At 33.6% G+C, this 15684-nt stretch overlaps 2 protein-coding genes and 1 pseudogene across 9 annotated transcripts; 2 read left to right on the top strand and 1 right to left on the bottom strand.

Moving 5' to 3' along the window:
* Nucleotides 1-3046: 3046 nt before the first annotated feature.
* Nucleotides 3047-10937, top strand: LOC108759542 (uncharacterized). 8 transcript variants are annotated; one of them, XM_018505027.1, is made up of 8 exons: nucleotides 3446-3778; nucleotides 3883-4016; nucleotides 8124-8347; nucleotides 8448-8566; nucleotides 8717-8828; nucleotides 9172-9549; nucleotides 10180-10434; nucleotides 10524-10937. In XM_018505027.1, the coding sequence occupies exons 6-8, from the start codon at nucleotides 9530-9532 to the stop codon at nucleotides 10777-10779; spliced, it is 531 nt and encodes a 176-aa protein (XP_018360529.1). In that variant the 5' UTR covers nucleotides 3446-3778; nucleotides 3883-4016; nucleotides 8124-8347; nucleotides 8448-8566; nucleotides 8717-8828; nucleotides 9172-9529; the 3' UTR covers nucleotides 10780-10937. The 8 variants fall into 8 exon arrangements, with proteins under 8 accessions (XP_018360527.1, XP_018360528.1, XP_018360526.1 ...); XM_018505028.1 differs by having other exon boundaries at nucleotides 8717-8850; nucleotides 9201-9549; XM_018505030.1 differs by lacking the exon at nucleotides 8717-8828 and having other exon boundaries at nucleotides 9201-9549.
* Nucleotides 10938-11027: 90 nt separating this feature from the next.
* On the bottom strand, nucleotides 11028-12852 carry LOC108759541 (putative nuclease HARBI1; annotated as a pseudogene).
* Nucleotides 12853-13386: 534 nt separating this feature from the next.
* On the top strand, nucleotides 13387-15678 carry LOC108759540 (putative nuclease HARBI1). The gene is made up of 6 exons (XM_018505023.1): nucleotides 13387-13805; nucleotides 14087-14373; nucleotides 14536-14571; nucleotides 14684-15118; nucleotides 15202-15248; nucleotides 15484-15678. The coding sequence occupies exons 1-4, from the start codon at nucleotides 13600-13602 to the stop codon at nucleotides 14731-14733; spliced, it is 579 nt and encodes a 192-aa protein (XP_018360525.1). The 5' UTR covers nucleotides 13387-13599; the 3' UTR covers nucleotides 14734-15118; nucleotides 15202-15248; nucleotides 15484-15678.
* The last annotated feature ends 6 nt before the right edge of the window (nucleotides 15679-15684 follow it).

Below are 15684 nucleotides of genomic sequence, written 5' to 3'. Positions count from 1 at the left end.
CGGGGGGGGGGGGGGAGACAGCAAGAGTGGTGGGGATGATTCTCGTGTTGCCCGAGAGCCAGATGTGCATCACTGCCTGGGGCTCTATTCTTGAAAAGAAACGTATACGAAAATCTAGGGAAATACTATAGTATACTTAACATTCAGGGTGGAGTCCCATGAAGCGTATTTGCCGCGTATCGCGTAACCGCGTAACCAATCAATAATCAGTAAAACGCAGAATCACAACAGCGGATCGCTTCTGATTGGTTACGCGGTTACGCGATACGCGGTAAATACACCTCATGGGACTCCAGCCTTAAGCTGAAAACACAGTAGACCCCTTATACCCCAAAGCTCTGATTGGACGGCTCGTTCCCTGTTGCCTGTGCCTATTGCCTGTGTCTATTGTGTTTCCAGCTATACTGTAGCATTTCCCTAGACTTTCGTATACGTTGCTTTTCAAGAATAGAGCCCTTGCGTTGGCTGAGTTTAGATATAGGGTTTGTTCGCGTCGCATGCTCCAATATGTTCCAATATGCTCCTACCATAGCTCCTACTCACTCCAACGCGCTTGATAGAGTGAGTAGGAGCTATGGTAGGAGTATGTTGGAACATGTTGGAGCTAGAGTCCTAGATTTATCAGAGAGGCGCAACCGGTGTTATGCATTCTGATTCGCTGTTGTAATCTGACCAATTGCGTGACTTGGCAGCCATTTAAAGTACTAGTGACTTATTTCTATTTCATTTTATCCTATACATTCTGGCCGGTATTCAGAACGCGCTTACAACGATGTTAGCACGCTAACATACTATACTTTACGTCACGCATATTATAGAATTTTAGAGATTAAAGTGCGCTTTTATCGATAAAAGCGCGTTCTGAATACGGGCCTCTATCTCACATTATCCTACACGTCTTATCTTGTTTGACATAGTTTAAAGGCAGTTTCATAGCATGTCGGCCATGTTTAGTACTCTCCTTAGCACCTTTGTCATACTGACTTAAGCCTTGTGTCCACGATGCTAGAAATCGGTCCGTGATCTCGGATGAAAAAAGCATTGACCAATCGCAATGGTCATATGATCAAATTGTACAAATGTGATTTGTTAATTTTTTCTCTGTTCGAGATCTCGGACCGATTTCTAGCATCGTGGACACAAGGCTTTAAGCTGGTTGCGCCTCTCTGATAAATCTAGGACTCTAGTTGGAGCATACGACACGAATAAACCTATAGCGTTTTCGGCCCAATCGGGTTTGCACCAACCTGGGTTGGATTAATCTTTCCTATTGGTTGACATCATCCGCTCTACCAATAGAAGAGCACAAAACGCTATTAATCCAACCCAGGTTGGTGCAAACCTGGCCGGGCCGAAAACGCTAATAGAATACCTATAAAGCCGGTTCTACATTGGGCGCATTCAAGCCGGACAAAGCTGCTATCCTGCTCGCCGAGCGATTGAATATGATTGGTCGGATCTATAAGTAATAATGAATCATATTATAATTTGATTTTCATTATTAAATTGCATTAATAAATTCTTATTTGTAGTCATGGCTGCGTTCAACAGACTCAACAACCGTTTTGCAACCGTTTTGTGATTCTTCGCTGAGATAGGACTATTTCTTTAAATCTAAAAGTATAATCCAATCAGCGCGATGAATTACAAAACGGTTGCAAAACTGCTGAGTCTGCTGAACGCAGCCATTAGTTGCAAGCTGGGGATCGACTCTGTATCTTGAAATGAGGTGAAAATTACAAAAGTGAGTGAATTTACTAGAATACTGATAATTTCATTGGTCAACACCTAGTAAATTTGCTCACTTGTGTAATTTTCACCTTGATTGAAGATACAGAATCGATCCCCTGATCGTGAGTTTATGCGACAGCCAATCTGAAGCGTGCATTTTGAAATTGCTTCATATTGACTGTCCCAACAAACTTGCGATCAGGGGCCCTATTCTTCAACAAATATCGCATACGAAAATAGCAAAGACATAGAGAATGGACTGCACGATCCATGTGTCAAAATGGTCGATAGGGATGAGAGAGAGGGACCGTGGCAGATGGCCATTTCTATCTCTTTCCATTCAATGGTGTAATGGGAGGGGGTGATCCCGATTGACCACTGCTCGATTGAACACCACCAATCACAGCGACCGATGCGTAGGAGCTTTGTAGTCTCAAGCGCTGTGAGTGGCTCGTGTCCAATTGAGCCGTGTCCAACTGGGTGCCACCCCATTACTTAGATATGAATCGCGCAGTCCATTCTCTATGTCTTTGGAAAATAGTAATTCCATGTACAATCGACCAATCACAGTCGAGAAACTATAATTTTCGTATGCGAAAATTATTCGTATGTGCATGGTGGAAATATATAAGGTGAAACAATACGCATAATGGCGGTAGCAATACTGGAAATAGCCAATCAAATATATCCGAATATGCACTTTCCTACTGCGCATCTATCAGATTGCTTCACCTTATACATATATTTCCACCATGCGTATGTGCTCAAGAATAGGGGCCCAGCCAGGGGAGGGAAAGTTAGATCTTGAAACTGGAAACAGACATGGCCGACGGGCCAATTAGAAACGGGGGTAAAACGTATGCGCACGCATTTAGCTGTCAACCGAAATGTGGCGGTCAAAGACATATGTCCAATATGTCTTTGGTTGCGGTAGACGAAAGTGAATAGTGTGTTAATCGAATTGAGACCTTTGCTTCCCGAGGAGGTTATTTATTGGATCCGTCATTTCTGCATGCTGTGACTCTATACGCTCTATACTTGAGTCGGAAAACCAAACGAAGGGAAACCAAATTAACCAAAAGGAGAAAGTGCGTAGTGCATTACTCCCTGTACTCTGTGCCTCATCTCGTTGAGACTATGTTCAAGTGTTTTGGAAAGGTCTTATTAGGTAATGTTTCTACTTATGTACGAGAATGAATGTACGAAGAAGAATCTTTCGTTTTGACAGAATGTAACATTTTGTCAGCCACGTATAACACATTTTTTTCCGTCATTTCAGATACTGTTGAAAAAGGAAAAATTGTGAAAAACGAAGAGCAAAAAATTCGAAAGTTAGATAGAGGGCAATCTCACATAACTTTAAATCATCAAGGATCAAGAGAAAATAAAGAGAATATTCTTATTTATATTAGATTTGTGATAAAGACGCTTCATAAAAAAATTCAAATATAGAAGGGACTAACAGCAACAGCAGTTTATTAGTTGCTAACGTTTAATCCTTTTTAAAATTATACAAAATAAAAACAGATGTTTCAACTTTACATTAGGTCATTTTCAATGTTAAGTAAGTCAATTTACACGACAAATTAAAATTGCTTTTTAAGAACGTTTATCGAAAAAGACTGATTAAAATTAAGCTTGTTAAATCCATGTAATTGTAGAGTTTATGTATGCGTCCGTTATGTATGTGTCCGTTATGTAGTGTCTGTTTTTATTTTATGTAATTTTAAGAAAGGTTAAATTTTAAGCAACTAATAACCCACTGTTGCTCTTAGCCCCTTGTCTTTTATACTTTGAACTTATTTATATTCTTTCGAATATTATATAAACGAATAAAAATGTGTTTTTCAGATCACCACATTCATCTGTTATCCGTGAATATTATGCACGAAAATGTAACAATCTGCTTTAACTGTTGATGTCAAACTTACAAGTACAATGAGAAGGGCATTCAAAGCTTATGTATGTTTTCCATTAAAAGTGCCTAGAGGGAAGAAAAAAGGTTCCATGTTTACACACACACACACACACATTGGTTAAAGTTCAGGTTTGTTCTTCATTACAAACTTTATTGAATTAATTTTTACTGCATATTGTTTTTTATGAGACAAAAATGTATAAACAATTGTAATGTTGCATGTTATGTTCTAGGAATATGATATCGACCGAAGAAAAGAAGTATCAAGAATGGAATATTATAGAAACAAGGCAATACAGACTGTAACAGAAGACTGAGCAAGACAATATAAAATGTAAGAGGAAACTGGGCAAAGCATTATCAGAATGTAAGATTAAAACTGATGATATATATTAATAGATTCCTTTCGACGATTATATTTAACTGATTTCTTGGATAGAGCTTCAATTTACAATAACATTAATTTGTGTAGATTTCAATTTAATTAAATTTCTTCTTTTTATGTTTAAATTCTACAAAAGAATATTAATGTCATTTGAAATAGATATTTTCTATAATGCCTTCGCGAAAAAAATTTTCTTGTATGTTCCCTAAATGTGGCAACAGCTACTATTGGTCGAAAGATGAGGCCCATAAAATTATTAACAAACATTTTTATCGATTCCCCATAAATTCTGACACTTGCATGAAATGGAAGCTTGCTTGTGGTATTGATACTTCAATCAATTGTCAAAATTTGCGCATTTGCGAAGATCATTTTTGTGAAGAAGATTTCGTAAATTTTTCGAAGCATCTTTTAAATCAAAATGCTATACCTAAAAATTTTGAAATCACTAATTCTTTTATTAATGCTGTATCAGAATCTGCCGTTTGTAACGATTCTTCTAAAATTGCGTATGCTGCCTCGTGTGATATCTCCACTTCCGTAAATAGTGACAAGATTTATGAAATAACTCCTACAGAATTTCCTAATAGTCACTCTAGAAATTGCTCAATAAATTCAACAAGTAAAAATAATATCGAGCTAAATATTTATAAGGATATTAATTGTAATAATGAGAATTTTAACGATTTAGAACTTAATGATGGTTTTTCAACTCCTATAAAAAAACGAAAAAGAGGAATTTGAAAAGAAATAGAACTTTAAAGTCAATGTCACCGCGAAAAAAGGGCACATATAAAATTCATCGTACAGTTACTGCACAATTGTGTAAAATGAAAAAACAACTTCGTAACAAAAGGAATGCTTTAAAGAAATTAAATCTATGTATGATGATAATGTTTTTGAATGCATTAATAATAAACTGAATAGTGTTACAACAAATTTTATCAATTCACAATTACGAAATGCAGATCGCACTCCTGTTGGAAGAAGATGGACAGAAGAGGATAAGACTTCGCTTTGTCGATGTACAAACGGAGTCCTCGCCTCTACAAATATTTGTCCACCTACTTTCAATTGCCATCAATCCGCACACTTAAACAAGTTTTGTCAAAAATTCCTTTTGACACTGGAATAAATGAACTCCTTCTAGAACAATTAAAAATAAAAAGCGATGAAATGGACGAACTAGATAGATATTGCACTTTAGTATTCGATGAAATATCTTTAAGTAAAGGTTATCACTATGAAGCACATAAAGAAAAAATTACTGGTTATGAAGACATAGGTGAGTTGGGTCGAACTTCTAAAACTGCTAATTACGCGCTCGTTTGGTGGCCTGAAAAGATCTTGGAAGCAAGTAATTGCTTATTACTTCACGGCTAATACAATTTCCTGTAGCAACCTAAAATCTATAATAATAAATATTATTTTGCAATTTCAGGAAATTGGTATCAAAGTAAAAGCAACAGTTTGTGACCAAGGTTCCACGCAAAGAAGAGCCCTATCCGAATTATGTGCAGAGAATAAGGTTGACCCAACTAGCTACACGTTCGTAATTAATCAGGAAGTCATAGTAGTAATTTATGATGTTCCACATTTACTAAAATGCACTCGTAATGCTTTGCTCCGATGTAAAATAAAATTTTCTGAAAATAAAGTAGCTAAATTTCAATATATTCAGAATGCTTTTGATATTGAGCAAAATTTTTCATTTAAGCAACTTTGCAAATTAAATAAAAATGATTTTAACTTTAAAGATTCCTTTATAAAAATGAGAGTAAAAGTTGCAGCGCGTCAATTAAGTCGATCTGTTGCTGCTGCAATTCAATCTTTTAGTATATCTAACGTCAATGGATTGTTTCCTGTAGAATCGTTACAAACGGCAGAGTTTGCGCAATTAATAGATGATCTTTTTGATTCCTTAAATGGCTGGAAATTAAAACCAGAAGATGGAAAAAAGTATAGATTTTGCTTACAAGAAGACTCACCTCATTTTGAATTGTGGAGCAAATTATTACCAGAAATGACTAAATGGAAATTATTACAATTAACATCAGGAGAGGATGTCACAAGTAAATATCATTTCGTGAAAGGATGGATAACAACAATAAGATCAGTGATGTATTTATGGCATCAATTGAAAACTCTCGGCTTAAAGCATTTGAATTTACGAAATTTAAATCAAGATCCATTAGAAAACTTATTTTGTCAAATACGTCAACATGGTATTACAAATACAAACCCCACCTGCCACCAGTTTGTAGCAGCCTTAAAAACTGTTGTTTTAAATAATTTGTCCGTTCCGATCTCCAATTCGAATTGTGAAAATGACAATTGTGAAAATTTAGACAATTTTCGAGAATTCCTAAAAAGATCCGCACACAGCATTCAAAACGAAGAAAGTGAATCGCTTGAGAATATCGACAAGTGTCTCTTGAATGGGTTACTTTCGAAGAATTGAATGTTGATGCATCCCAAGCACTTTCTTATGTATCAGGTTATCTTGTAAAAAATCTTAGGATTCCTGACGAAAATTGTTTACGTTGCCGAACCGATTTATTTTCTTCGCAACAAGAACAACATCACTTATACACGGTTTTTAAGAAATATTCTACAAAAGACGCATTAACCTATCCAAGTAATCAGGTCTTGACATTAATAGAAAATATTTATAATAGATTATATCACTTTTTGAGTGAAAATAGACACAAATCGAAATTAGAATCAAATTTCAAAGATATATTCTTTAATAATTACAATAGCGAATTCTGCGACATACATCGATGTGATAATATGATCGTCGAAAAGTGTTTGTCCTTCTTAATTTTTAAATATGTCAAAGATAAAAAGGAATCAGGGGAATTAACTTCAGGCCATTATAAAAAAGTCAAAAGATTTAAATCGACTTAAATCATTTATTTCACATATTTTAACATTTTTTCATTTTTACTTAATCTTTTGTTCCAAAGACTTACTGTTACAATTTCTTTTTAAAATATTTTCTTATGCGAAATTTTTATATTTTTATTTTTGTATTTATAGTATTATAGTACAAATAACGTGACACAAACATTTTTTGTTTCTGCATATTTTTTGTTTTTGTTAAGTGAAATGGTAAAATTTTATTTCCAATTTAATTAAATTCTCATTTTTTATTTTAATGTTAATTAATTGTATTTGGTCTCTGGCTGTGTACTGTGATTTGTGATTATATCATTTAAGTATTTTTATATACCAAAGTTTATTTAAGTATAAAAAATGACGAATATTATATCTAGATTAAGAACGAAAATGACTGAAAGGAGCTTCGGAACTATATTATGTAAAAAAATTATTCCTTTTTTAGAAACAAATTATATTTCGATTGATTTTTATTTTTTTTGTTACAATTCATTTTAAATTTTTGTTGATTGGATTTGATTTCCGAAGTTTCCGTAAAATATTTTAGCAACATTACTTCTTTTCAATTTTATTAAAAAAATTTCCTGATTGTGTGTGCAGGAATTGATATTTTTCTTTGTGATAATTAAAAACTGATGTCTCATATGACTATATATTTCTTGTTATGATATTATAAGACTGAGAATGTTGTCTCATATATTTTATGATTATAATAAATGTTTTAACTTTTTATTGTATTCTTATTTGTTTTTTTTTTTTAATAGTCCACTCCCTTTGCTCACTTGCATTATTTCAACAAATGAATCGAAGCTTAACATATATATATATATATACAGAGAGAGAGAGAGAGAGAGAGAGAGAGAGAGAGTGTGTGTGTGTGTGTGTTCGCTGTGGCAGTCATAATAATAAATAACGCTTTAAATGTCGTTTCACCCTTGTTTATTAAATTAATATTAAGTAAGGACAATTGATGCTCACAAGCACTGTAAGCGCCAAAGCGAACGCAGCTGTAGTACAAGGGCCAACTCATTTGGAGCGCTGCAATCGTATTTGTTTCCGTGGTTTAACATGGATCTTGCGCTTCTCTTAATATACCATATGTTCTGTGGGCCCAGCTTGCAACTAATGAGGCGTGTTCTTTTTGGCTGAACCTTTGCACCAGTTCATCTTTTTTCCTTTTCTCTCCAGCAGGAAAGAAGAGGAAGAAAGATGAACTGGTGCAAAAGTTCAGCCAAAAAGAACAGGCCTAGAGAGATGCATTTAGTACTACAGAGTGTATTTAGTACTACAACCGCTCATTAGCATTGTTCGTTTTGTCTCTTGGGAGCTGCTCGGAGTCGCTCCGAACGAACCCAGTGTACTTGATGGTGTTTAGACGGAAGTCATATAGAAGCCAATCGGGGATCTTTGAGGTGAATACTTGATTATGTTTTGTTACTCATCGACACAGCGGTTGAGAGCCATTTAGGTTCATTCAGAGTTATCCTGTAATGCTCCTTCGCGAAACGACAGGTCACGGCGGGTCCATTCGGGTTACAACCAACAATAACCTTAGCACTTCAAAAATCAAGAAACCACTGAAAATGCAAGGAAGTGGAAGAAAAAACATAGGTGAAGAGGACTTGAACGATGTATGTGGTTTCGTATTATTTAGTTGTTAATATAATTTGGCATAACCTAAAATATAATAATAAATTAGAATAAAAATATCACTTTCTTCTTAATCTTATAAAATGTATAAAATATGTATAGTAATCCCTTTATGTCCATTTATATTTCAGTTAATATGTTACGAGTGTAACAATAAAGTACAACAAGATACAATTTTTTCTCACATTTGCTTTACAGATATAGAAAATGTATATTTTTCAGGACGATACATAATGAAGAGTAGTATGAGTTTATCTATTTTTTGGTATAATTCTTAGCATGCCTATTAAAATTAAATAATAAAAAAGTAATACGTATTGTGGTGCTGAAGCTAGCGTTCAATCCGTATACTGTTGTTTGTTACATTGTTGTAAATCTGAGGAAACTCAGGTAATTTACTTACTTTCATTAGACATGTCTGTGAAGTTGTAAAAAATTTTGAAGTTTTTCCTACGAAAAAAGTTACGAATTTTTTATCTAGTGTCCTGCAAGGAATGTGTACCAGCTTTGTATGCTAGTTTCAGCCTCATATATGTATTATATTATTGATACTGATTGGTTTCTTTTTATTTTATCATATGTATAGCAATGCTTTGCGACAATAATATTTCTCAGACTGCAGCTGAGAGTAAAAATGAACACAATAACACTTCAGCTGATGAGGCTGACAAACTACCGGATGATATTGATTTATCTTCGAAGTCTGTACTCTGGAACAGTAAAGCGATTAAATGCCTATTAAGTTTGTATCCAAAGTATAAAAATCTGCTTGATAAGCGCAAAATTGTTTCCAAAAAAATGATGTACGCATGCGTTTATAAAGAAATGTGTAAATACGGATACACATTTACAAGCATACAAATTGAAAATAAAATGAAAGCATTCGAAAAAACATACAAAAAAAATTATTAAATAAAGGGCCAAAGAAAAGTGGAAGAGGAAGAATGAGCCTTGAATTTGAAAAGTATGTATATGTATATACACAAATATAAATATTTATTGCAATTAAAATAATTCAACTATAGGGTCGAGAATCAACTCAAGGTGACGTTAGAGTAAAAGTATAATTGTAAGCAATAACTTATACAAACTTTCTCATCAGACGTTTCGATCCCTGTCGGGTCCTTCTCATAGGGGTCGAAACGTCTAATGAGAAAGTTTGTAAAGTTATTGCTTACAATTATACTTTTACTCTAACGTCACCTTGAGTTGATTCTTGATTCCATATTGTTGAATTTTTTAATTTGTAATTATTGGAACCGTTTTATTTATTTGATTGTGTTTTATTGCAATTGTTTATTAATTCTGTATGTAATGTATATATATATATATATATTATAATTAAATAACAATGGCTCTATAGTATTAAAATAATAAATAAATCAAGGGCGGAGAGCCAATAATTTTAAATAATAACGTTTAATACAAAGAATAAAAGTACGGACGTTTCGACACCGATCGGGTCATTATCAATGATAACTTAAAAATTAAAAAATTGTAAAATTGATATAATGTTCTTAAAAATATTAGATTTAATGTAATTCGCAATATATGATAATATTAGATATTATTATTTCTAATAATTATTTTACAGCGAACTGCAAGATATTTTTGGAAAAGTCCATTCCATAATTCTTCCGGTACTAATAGGAACGAATTGTCTCGTTATAAACAATGCAACTCCAACAAAAGTGATAGATCAGCCGTCTATAGGTCAAGAAACACCAATGAAGGATGTCAATGAAACCGCATTACCTAAAGATGTCCCACCACTTCAGCTACAAGGTACCTGTGCAATAGATGATATAGGCGGAGGAGAAATACAAGAGACAAACAATAAAGAAAATACGTAAGAATGCGATTATTAAACATAAAACAAAATATTTCTTTATTAATTATATAATCTATTAAGTAAACTGAATTAATACCATATTTCAGATTCCGTAACAATGATAAAGAGACACTGGTATCTTCAAATGGTAAAGAGACACCGGTCGAAACGAAAATCAAAAGAACGCCAAAAAGGGATTCTGCTAAAGATATCCGCACAAGGCGAGAGAAAGAGAAAGCTGTTCGACAAAATGAGTATTTGAAACTCAAGCGCATCGAACTGCAACTGAAAGCCATAAAATATAAAGCCAAGTACAATATCGACATCGACAATGATGTTGATGAAAATGATGAGATATTGTGATATTTTCGAACTATTTTATAAAATTCGTTCTCATATTTTTTTATTGTTTCAATTTAAGATTTTCGATGAAAATGTGGGATAAACGCAATTTATAATTCGATTAATGATTTTATTATCACACACACACACATACACACGCAATTCGTTCCTACTTTGAGAAAGACTGAAACTATATTATGTTTTTTTTAATCAGAATTTTTTATTTAAATAAAATAGTAAATAATGAAGTACAAAGTACAATACTGTGATATGTAGTGTAATAAAAGATTTGTTAAATTAATACATATTGTTATTTATTCTTATAAAGGTCGTTGAAATAAATTATCACGCAATTCATTCCTTAATGCGAATCCGTTAAGTATATCATCATATATATTTGGGTTTTTATTGTTCAAATTCATTCTAATATCGACAATCTCATCTAATTGTGGATCGAACAAATCAAGGTCGTCTGTACTACACATATTGTGCAATACACAACATGCATATATAACTTTTATCCTCCTTTCGATACTTCGCAATTTGGTGTGGTAGAGGAATCGAAACCTTCATTATAAATTTATATAATATTATGAAATTAAATTGTTTACATAATAGTACATTTAAATTTATAATAGGCCAAATTAATGAGTTACGAATTATTTTTTTAATCTATGGTCGAAGCTTTCACATGCTGTAGTATAGGAAATATTTTGGTTCTCGACTTAAAATACATTAAATTGACCTTTTATACAGTCATATATACATATTATATATAAGCATAATTTACGTTACCGTTGCTTCAAAATGCCAATAGTATGCTCAACTCGCACACGACATGACGATAATTTGGCATTATACGAAATTTCAGCAGCAGTTAGATGACCATTGTCTTTATAGGGTGTCATTAATGTCGGAAGGCACGGATATGCACTATCTCCCAAAAGCCATCCGCCTATAACATTTTATCAGTAAAAGAATATTGTAAAAATATAGTACAGCGTATACAGATATAATATTAAACATTTAAAAAATAAAATTTATTGGAAGTTCTTTTTGCCATTAAAAAAATAATCTGAAATTATACAGTACTTACGTAATTCTGGATTAAGTAATTTTTCAATCAGTGGCGAATGTCTAAACACTCTTGCATCGTGTACAGACCCCGGAAACCCGATAAAAACGTCTATAATTTGTCGTTCATGGTTACAAACTATTTGCATTTGTATCGAGAAGAAATCTTTTCTATTATAGTAACTTTCAGGATTTTCTTTTGGCCTATCAATGCAAATGTGGGTCCCATCGATGCAAAATTACATTTGGAAAACCCTTCACATTTTGAAAATATGTTTTAGTTATTTCCATTTCTTCTTCATTAGGCCAGTGAATATACTGTGGTGCAATATCGACCAAATAATCAGATACTCTTGTAATGATGTCAAAGAGTATACTCAGTGATAGATCAAAGCGGTCTGCACAGTCTCTATACGATGATACTTCATGGCCAACGAACCACAAGAATGTGTATAAATGCTTCTCAGGAGATATAGCATCTTGACCGAAATCTAAAAAAGTTATTAAAATTTGATATACATATAAATAAAACCATTTTTCGAGTTATATATGTATTTTTTTCACTTATTTATATCTTTTGGATAAAAAAATTATACGAGATGACATGAGCAAAATAACATAATTGTATCAACCATTTACGATAGATGTGTAATGCACTGATTGCGAAAACTGTAAAATAAGTTGGTTAACAACATCTCTTCTTAATCTAAAATGTTTTACAAACTCTTGTTCGTTGTACTCAGAAATGACAGCTTCATAATTTGTTATGCAATGTCTATTTTCGTCTTCACAAGATGAAGTAGAATCGAAAAACATTTCCTGGCCGATAGACATTTCAGATAAATCGGACGATGACGATGACGATGATGAGGACGAAGTACTCATGATCAATTTATGCATAAAACGTATGTCGAAAAACGAAATAATGGAATCAAGAAATATCAACAGTATGTACAGATTATCACAGTTCGATCAGATGCACATTCGAATAGTATGCACAGTTCGATCAGATTCGGGGTGCGTTCCGTTTCTCGCATGATGCGCATAATGCATAATTTATCCTTGTTGCTCACCAAATGTTAAACAAGGACAATGGATGCATCATGCACATCATGCGCGATACGGAACGCACCTTCGGTTATACTGTCTGTTCTTTTTACAGCGGTTCGAGTGGTCCCGAGTTCACTTCAGAGTCGTTTAGAGCACAATAAATAGTTAACTTCCTGTTTTACGGTCCATTTCCGGAGTTCCAATTATCTTAACCTAAGGCTACCTAGGTCTGATCGGGTCTGCTCCGAAGTAGACCCAGAATATACAAAATGAACAATACTATGGAGTGCTCAGTGAGCTCTTGTATCTGTTTGGTCTACATTTTTAGATCTAACGGAATATGCTAATCAGATCCAAGAGCTCACTGAGCGCTCAGTGAGCGGTTGTAGTACTGAATGCACCCAATGTAGAACCGGCTTAGGCCCGGTTCCACAATTCATGGTTAACTCGAGTTAACCGAAGTTTAACTCGCTGAACTCGGTTTAGCACATTTGTGATGTTCCATAACTGCCTTAAACCTTCGTTAACGTTCATTTGCCTCAGTTAAAGATGAACCTCCGATTTTGGGCGTTTAACAAATTTAACCGAGGTTTACGACCATGACGTATTGAAATTGTGTGGTTATTGTTGTGTGTTTCATGCGTTGAATTGTGGAAAGAAGTATTGCATTTATTTTTCGTAATAAATCGGAAACAAATTTCAAAGTTTGTACATAATATGGCTTTTGCACATGTATTATCGTCATCAGATGATGAAGATTTTGCTATTGATATTAATCGAAGACCAAATAATGTTAGAAGACGACCTGTTCATTTTTATGAGTTAGATGATGTAGATTTTCACGCTCGGTTCCGTTTATCGAAAGAACGCATTACTGAAGTGTTGGAAGCTATCGAACCCGAAATTTCACATCCGACAGAACCGTAAGTATACGTAGCATTATAAAACAGCATTGTAACTAAGAGTATTTGCTATTGACAAAACTTCTTGTCATTCACGAATAATAATTATTGATTGTTATTGATAATAAAAGATATTGACAGTAATAAGTACAATCGTAGTAACGCAAAGAAATTAGTTTTTACTATTGAGAAGTTCATATTTATGTTGATAATACATATATCCAAGGACAAAATAGTAGTTTAATAGTTTATCATTTTTTATATTTTACATCACTAATTTATGACTGTTATTTGTTTATCAGGAACAATGCTATTTCTCCTATGAATCAGTTTCTCTTGACGTTGAGATTCTACGCTACTGGCAGCCACTTAATATCGGCAGGTGATTTTTCTGGAGTGAGCAAAACAATTGCTCATAGAATTGTTCACCGCGTAACGGATGCTATTGCTCGTCTTCGGCCAAGATTTATAAAATTTCCTACTCTTACGAATGAAATAAAAACCGAGCAAATAAAATTTTTTTACATAGCACAATTTCCGAGAGTTGTGGGCTGCATAGATTGCACTCATGTGAAAATCCAGTCATTTGGTAATTAAACCTATGGGGGTGATCCCGATTGACCACGTCTCGATTGGACACCACCAATCACAGCGACCGGTGCTTAGGAGCTTTGTAGTGTCAAGCGCTGTGAGTGGCTCGTGTCCAATTGAGCCGTGTCCAACTGGGTGCCACCCTTGTAAATATTTTCAGGTGGAAATGATGCAGAATACTTCAGAAATAGAAAAGGTTATTTTTCGATTAATGTCCAAACGATTTGTAACGCTAATTTGGAAATAACGGATCTTATAGCTCGTTAGCAAGATTCGATGCATGACAACACAATTTTCAACAATTCCAGGATACGTGCTCTATTTGAGGCTGAAGTATTTGGAGATACCTTCATCTTAGGTGATGGTGGTTATCCTGCTCGATCCTATTTAATGACGCCTCTACACAACACAGAAAATTGTGCTCAAGCACTCTATAACGAATCGCTCATTAGAACACGCAATATCATTGAGCGTGTGTTTGGAAGATGGAAAAGACGATTTCGAATTTTGGCACTGAGTTCTCGATTTGCTAAAGTCGAAAGAGTACTACCAGTCATTGTAGCAACTGCCATATTACATAACATTACCCGGCGTGCTGGAGATCCATTACCCCCAGATGATCCTGAGTTACAGTTGCCTGTACTATGGGAAGAAATTTTGAATCACGGAAATGTACCGTTTATGAATGATGCAGCTGGTAATGATCATGTACAGAACATATTAATTAACAATTATTTCCGCAAGTAAGAATAAAAATCTCTTAGACAAATTATTTATGTACATGCTATTCTTACATGTAGTAATATTTAAATATATTATTTTTCAGCTTGTTATAGACTAAATCATCTCAAGCATATTTAAGGCTATCAAAAGGTAATTAAAAAAATTGAAGAAAGAAATAATAATAAAATTTTATTTATTATTTTTATAATTATATTATAATAAAGTTTTAATTATATTATTTATTATTTTTTATTATATTTTATTATGTAATAAAGTTTATTATATTAAAGTTTTACTTATCAAATGATTGTAGTTGTTTTCTTAGAAATTCAACTTCAAGTTGTTTCTTTTCTAAATGTATTTAAAATTTGTATTTCTATTACAGATTTTGCACGTAAATCCTCCTTCATTAATTCGACTTTAGATTGAGCTAAATCATAGAAGCATTGGTTACGTCTTACAGCGCTTATTACAGGCATTCTTGTCTGTCTTGTCCGCTTTACAGTTTTCTTTTTTAGTCGAACTTGCAGGGTTTTGATTTTCCTTCGACGATGTTTCCATAGCTGCCGTTACTTCAGCATATGAT

This window comes from Trachymyrmex cornetzi, unplaced genomic scaffold, assembly GCF_001594075.2.
Source record: "Trachymyrmex cornetzi isolate Tcor2-1 unplaced genomic scaffold, Tcor1.1 scaffold1926, whole genome shotgun sequence".
NCBI classification, from domain to species: domain Eukaryota; kingdom Metazoa; phylum Arthropoda; class Insecta; order Hymenoptera; family Formicidae; genus Trachymyrmex; species Trachymyrmex cornetzi.
The sequence above is the reverse complement of the archived record's forward strand: the minus strand, read 5'-3'. Positions and strand labels throughout refer to the sequence as shown.

Bases quoted from the DNA above. Each gene is read 5' to 3' on its own strand.
- LOC108759540 (XM_018505023.1), top strand. From the start codon at position 13,600: ATGGCTTTTGCACATGTATTATCGTCATCAGATGATGAAGATTTTGCT. The intron at 14,374-14,535 runs GTAATTAAACCT...AAATATTTTCAG, and splicing joins TGTGAAAATCCAGTCATTTG to GTGGAAATGATGCAGAATAC. The intron at 14,572-14,683 runs GTTATTTTTCGA...CAACAATTCCAG, and splicing joins ATACTTCAGAAATAGAAAAG to GATACGTGCTCTATTTGAGG.
- LOC108759542 (XM_018505025.1), top strand. From the start codon at position 8,426: ATGCTCCTTCGCGAAACGACAGGTCACGGCGGGTCCATTCGGGTTACA. The intron at 8,567-8,716 runs GTATGTGGTTTC...TTTATATTTCAG, and splicing joins GTGAAGAGGACTTGAACGAT to TTAATATGTTACGAGTGTAA. The intron at 8,829-9,171 runs GTATGAGTTTAT...TCATATGTATAG, and splicing joins ACGATACATAATGAAGAGTA to CAATGCTTTGCGACAATAAT.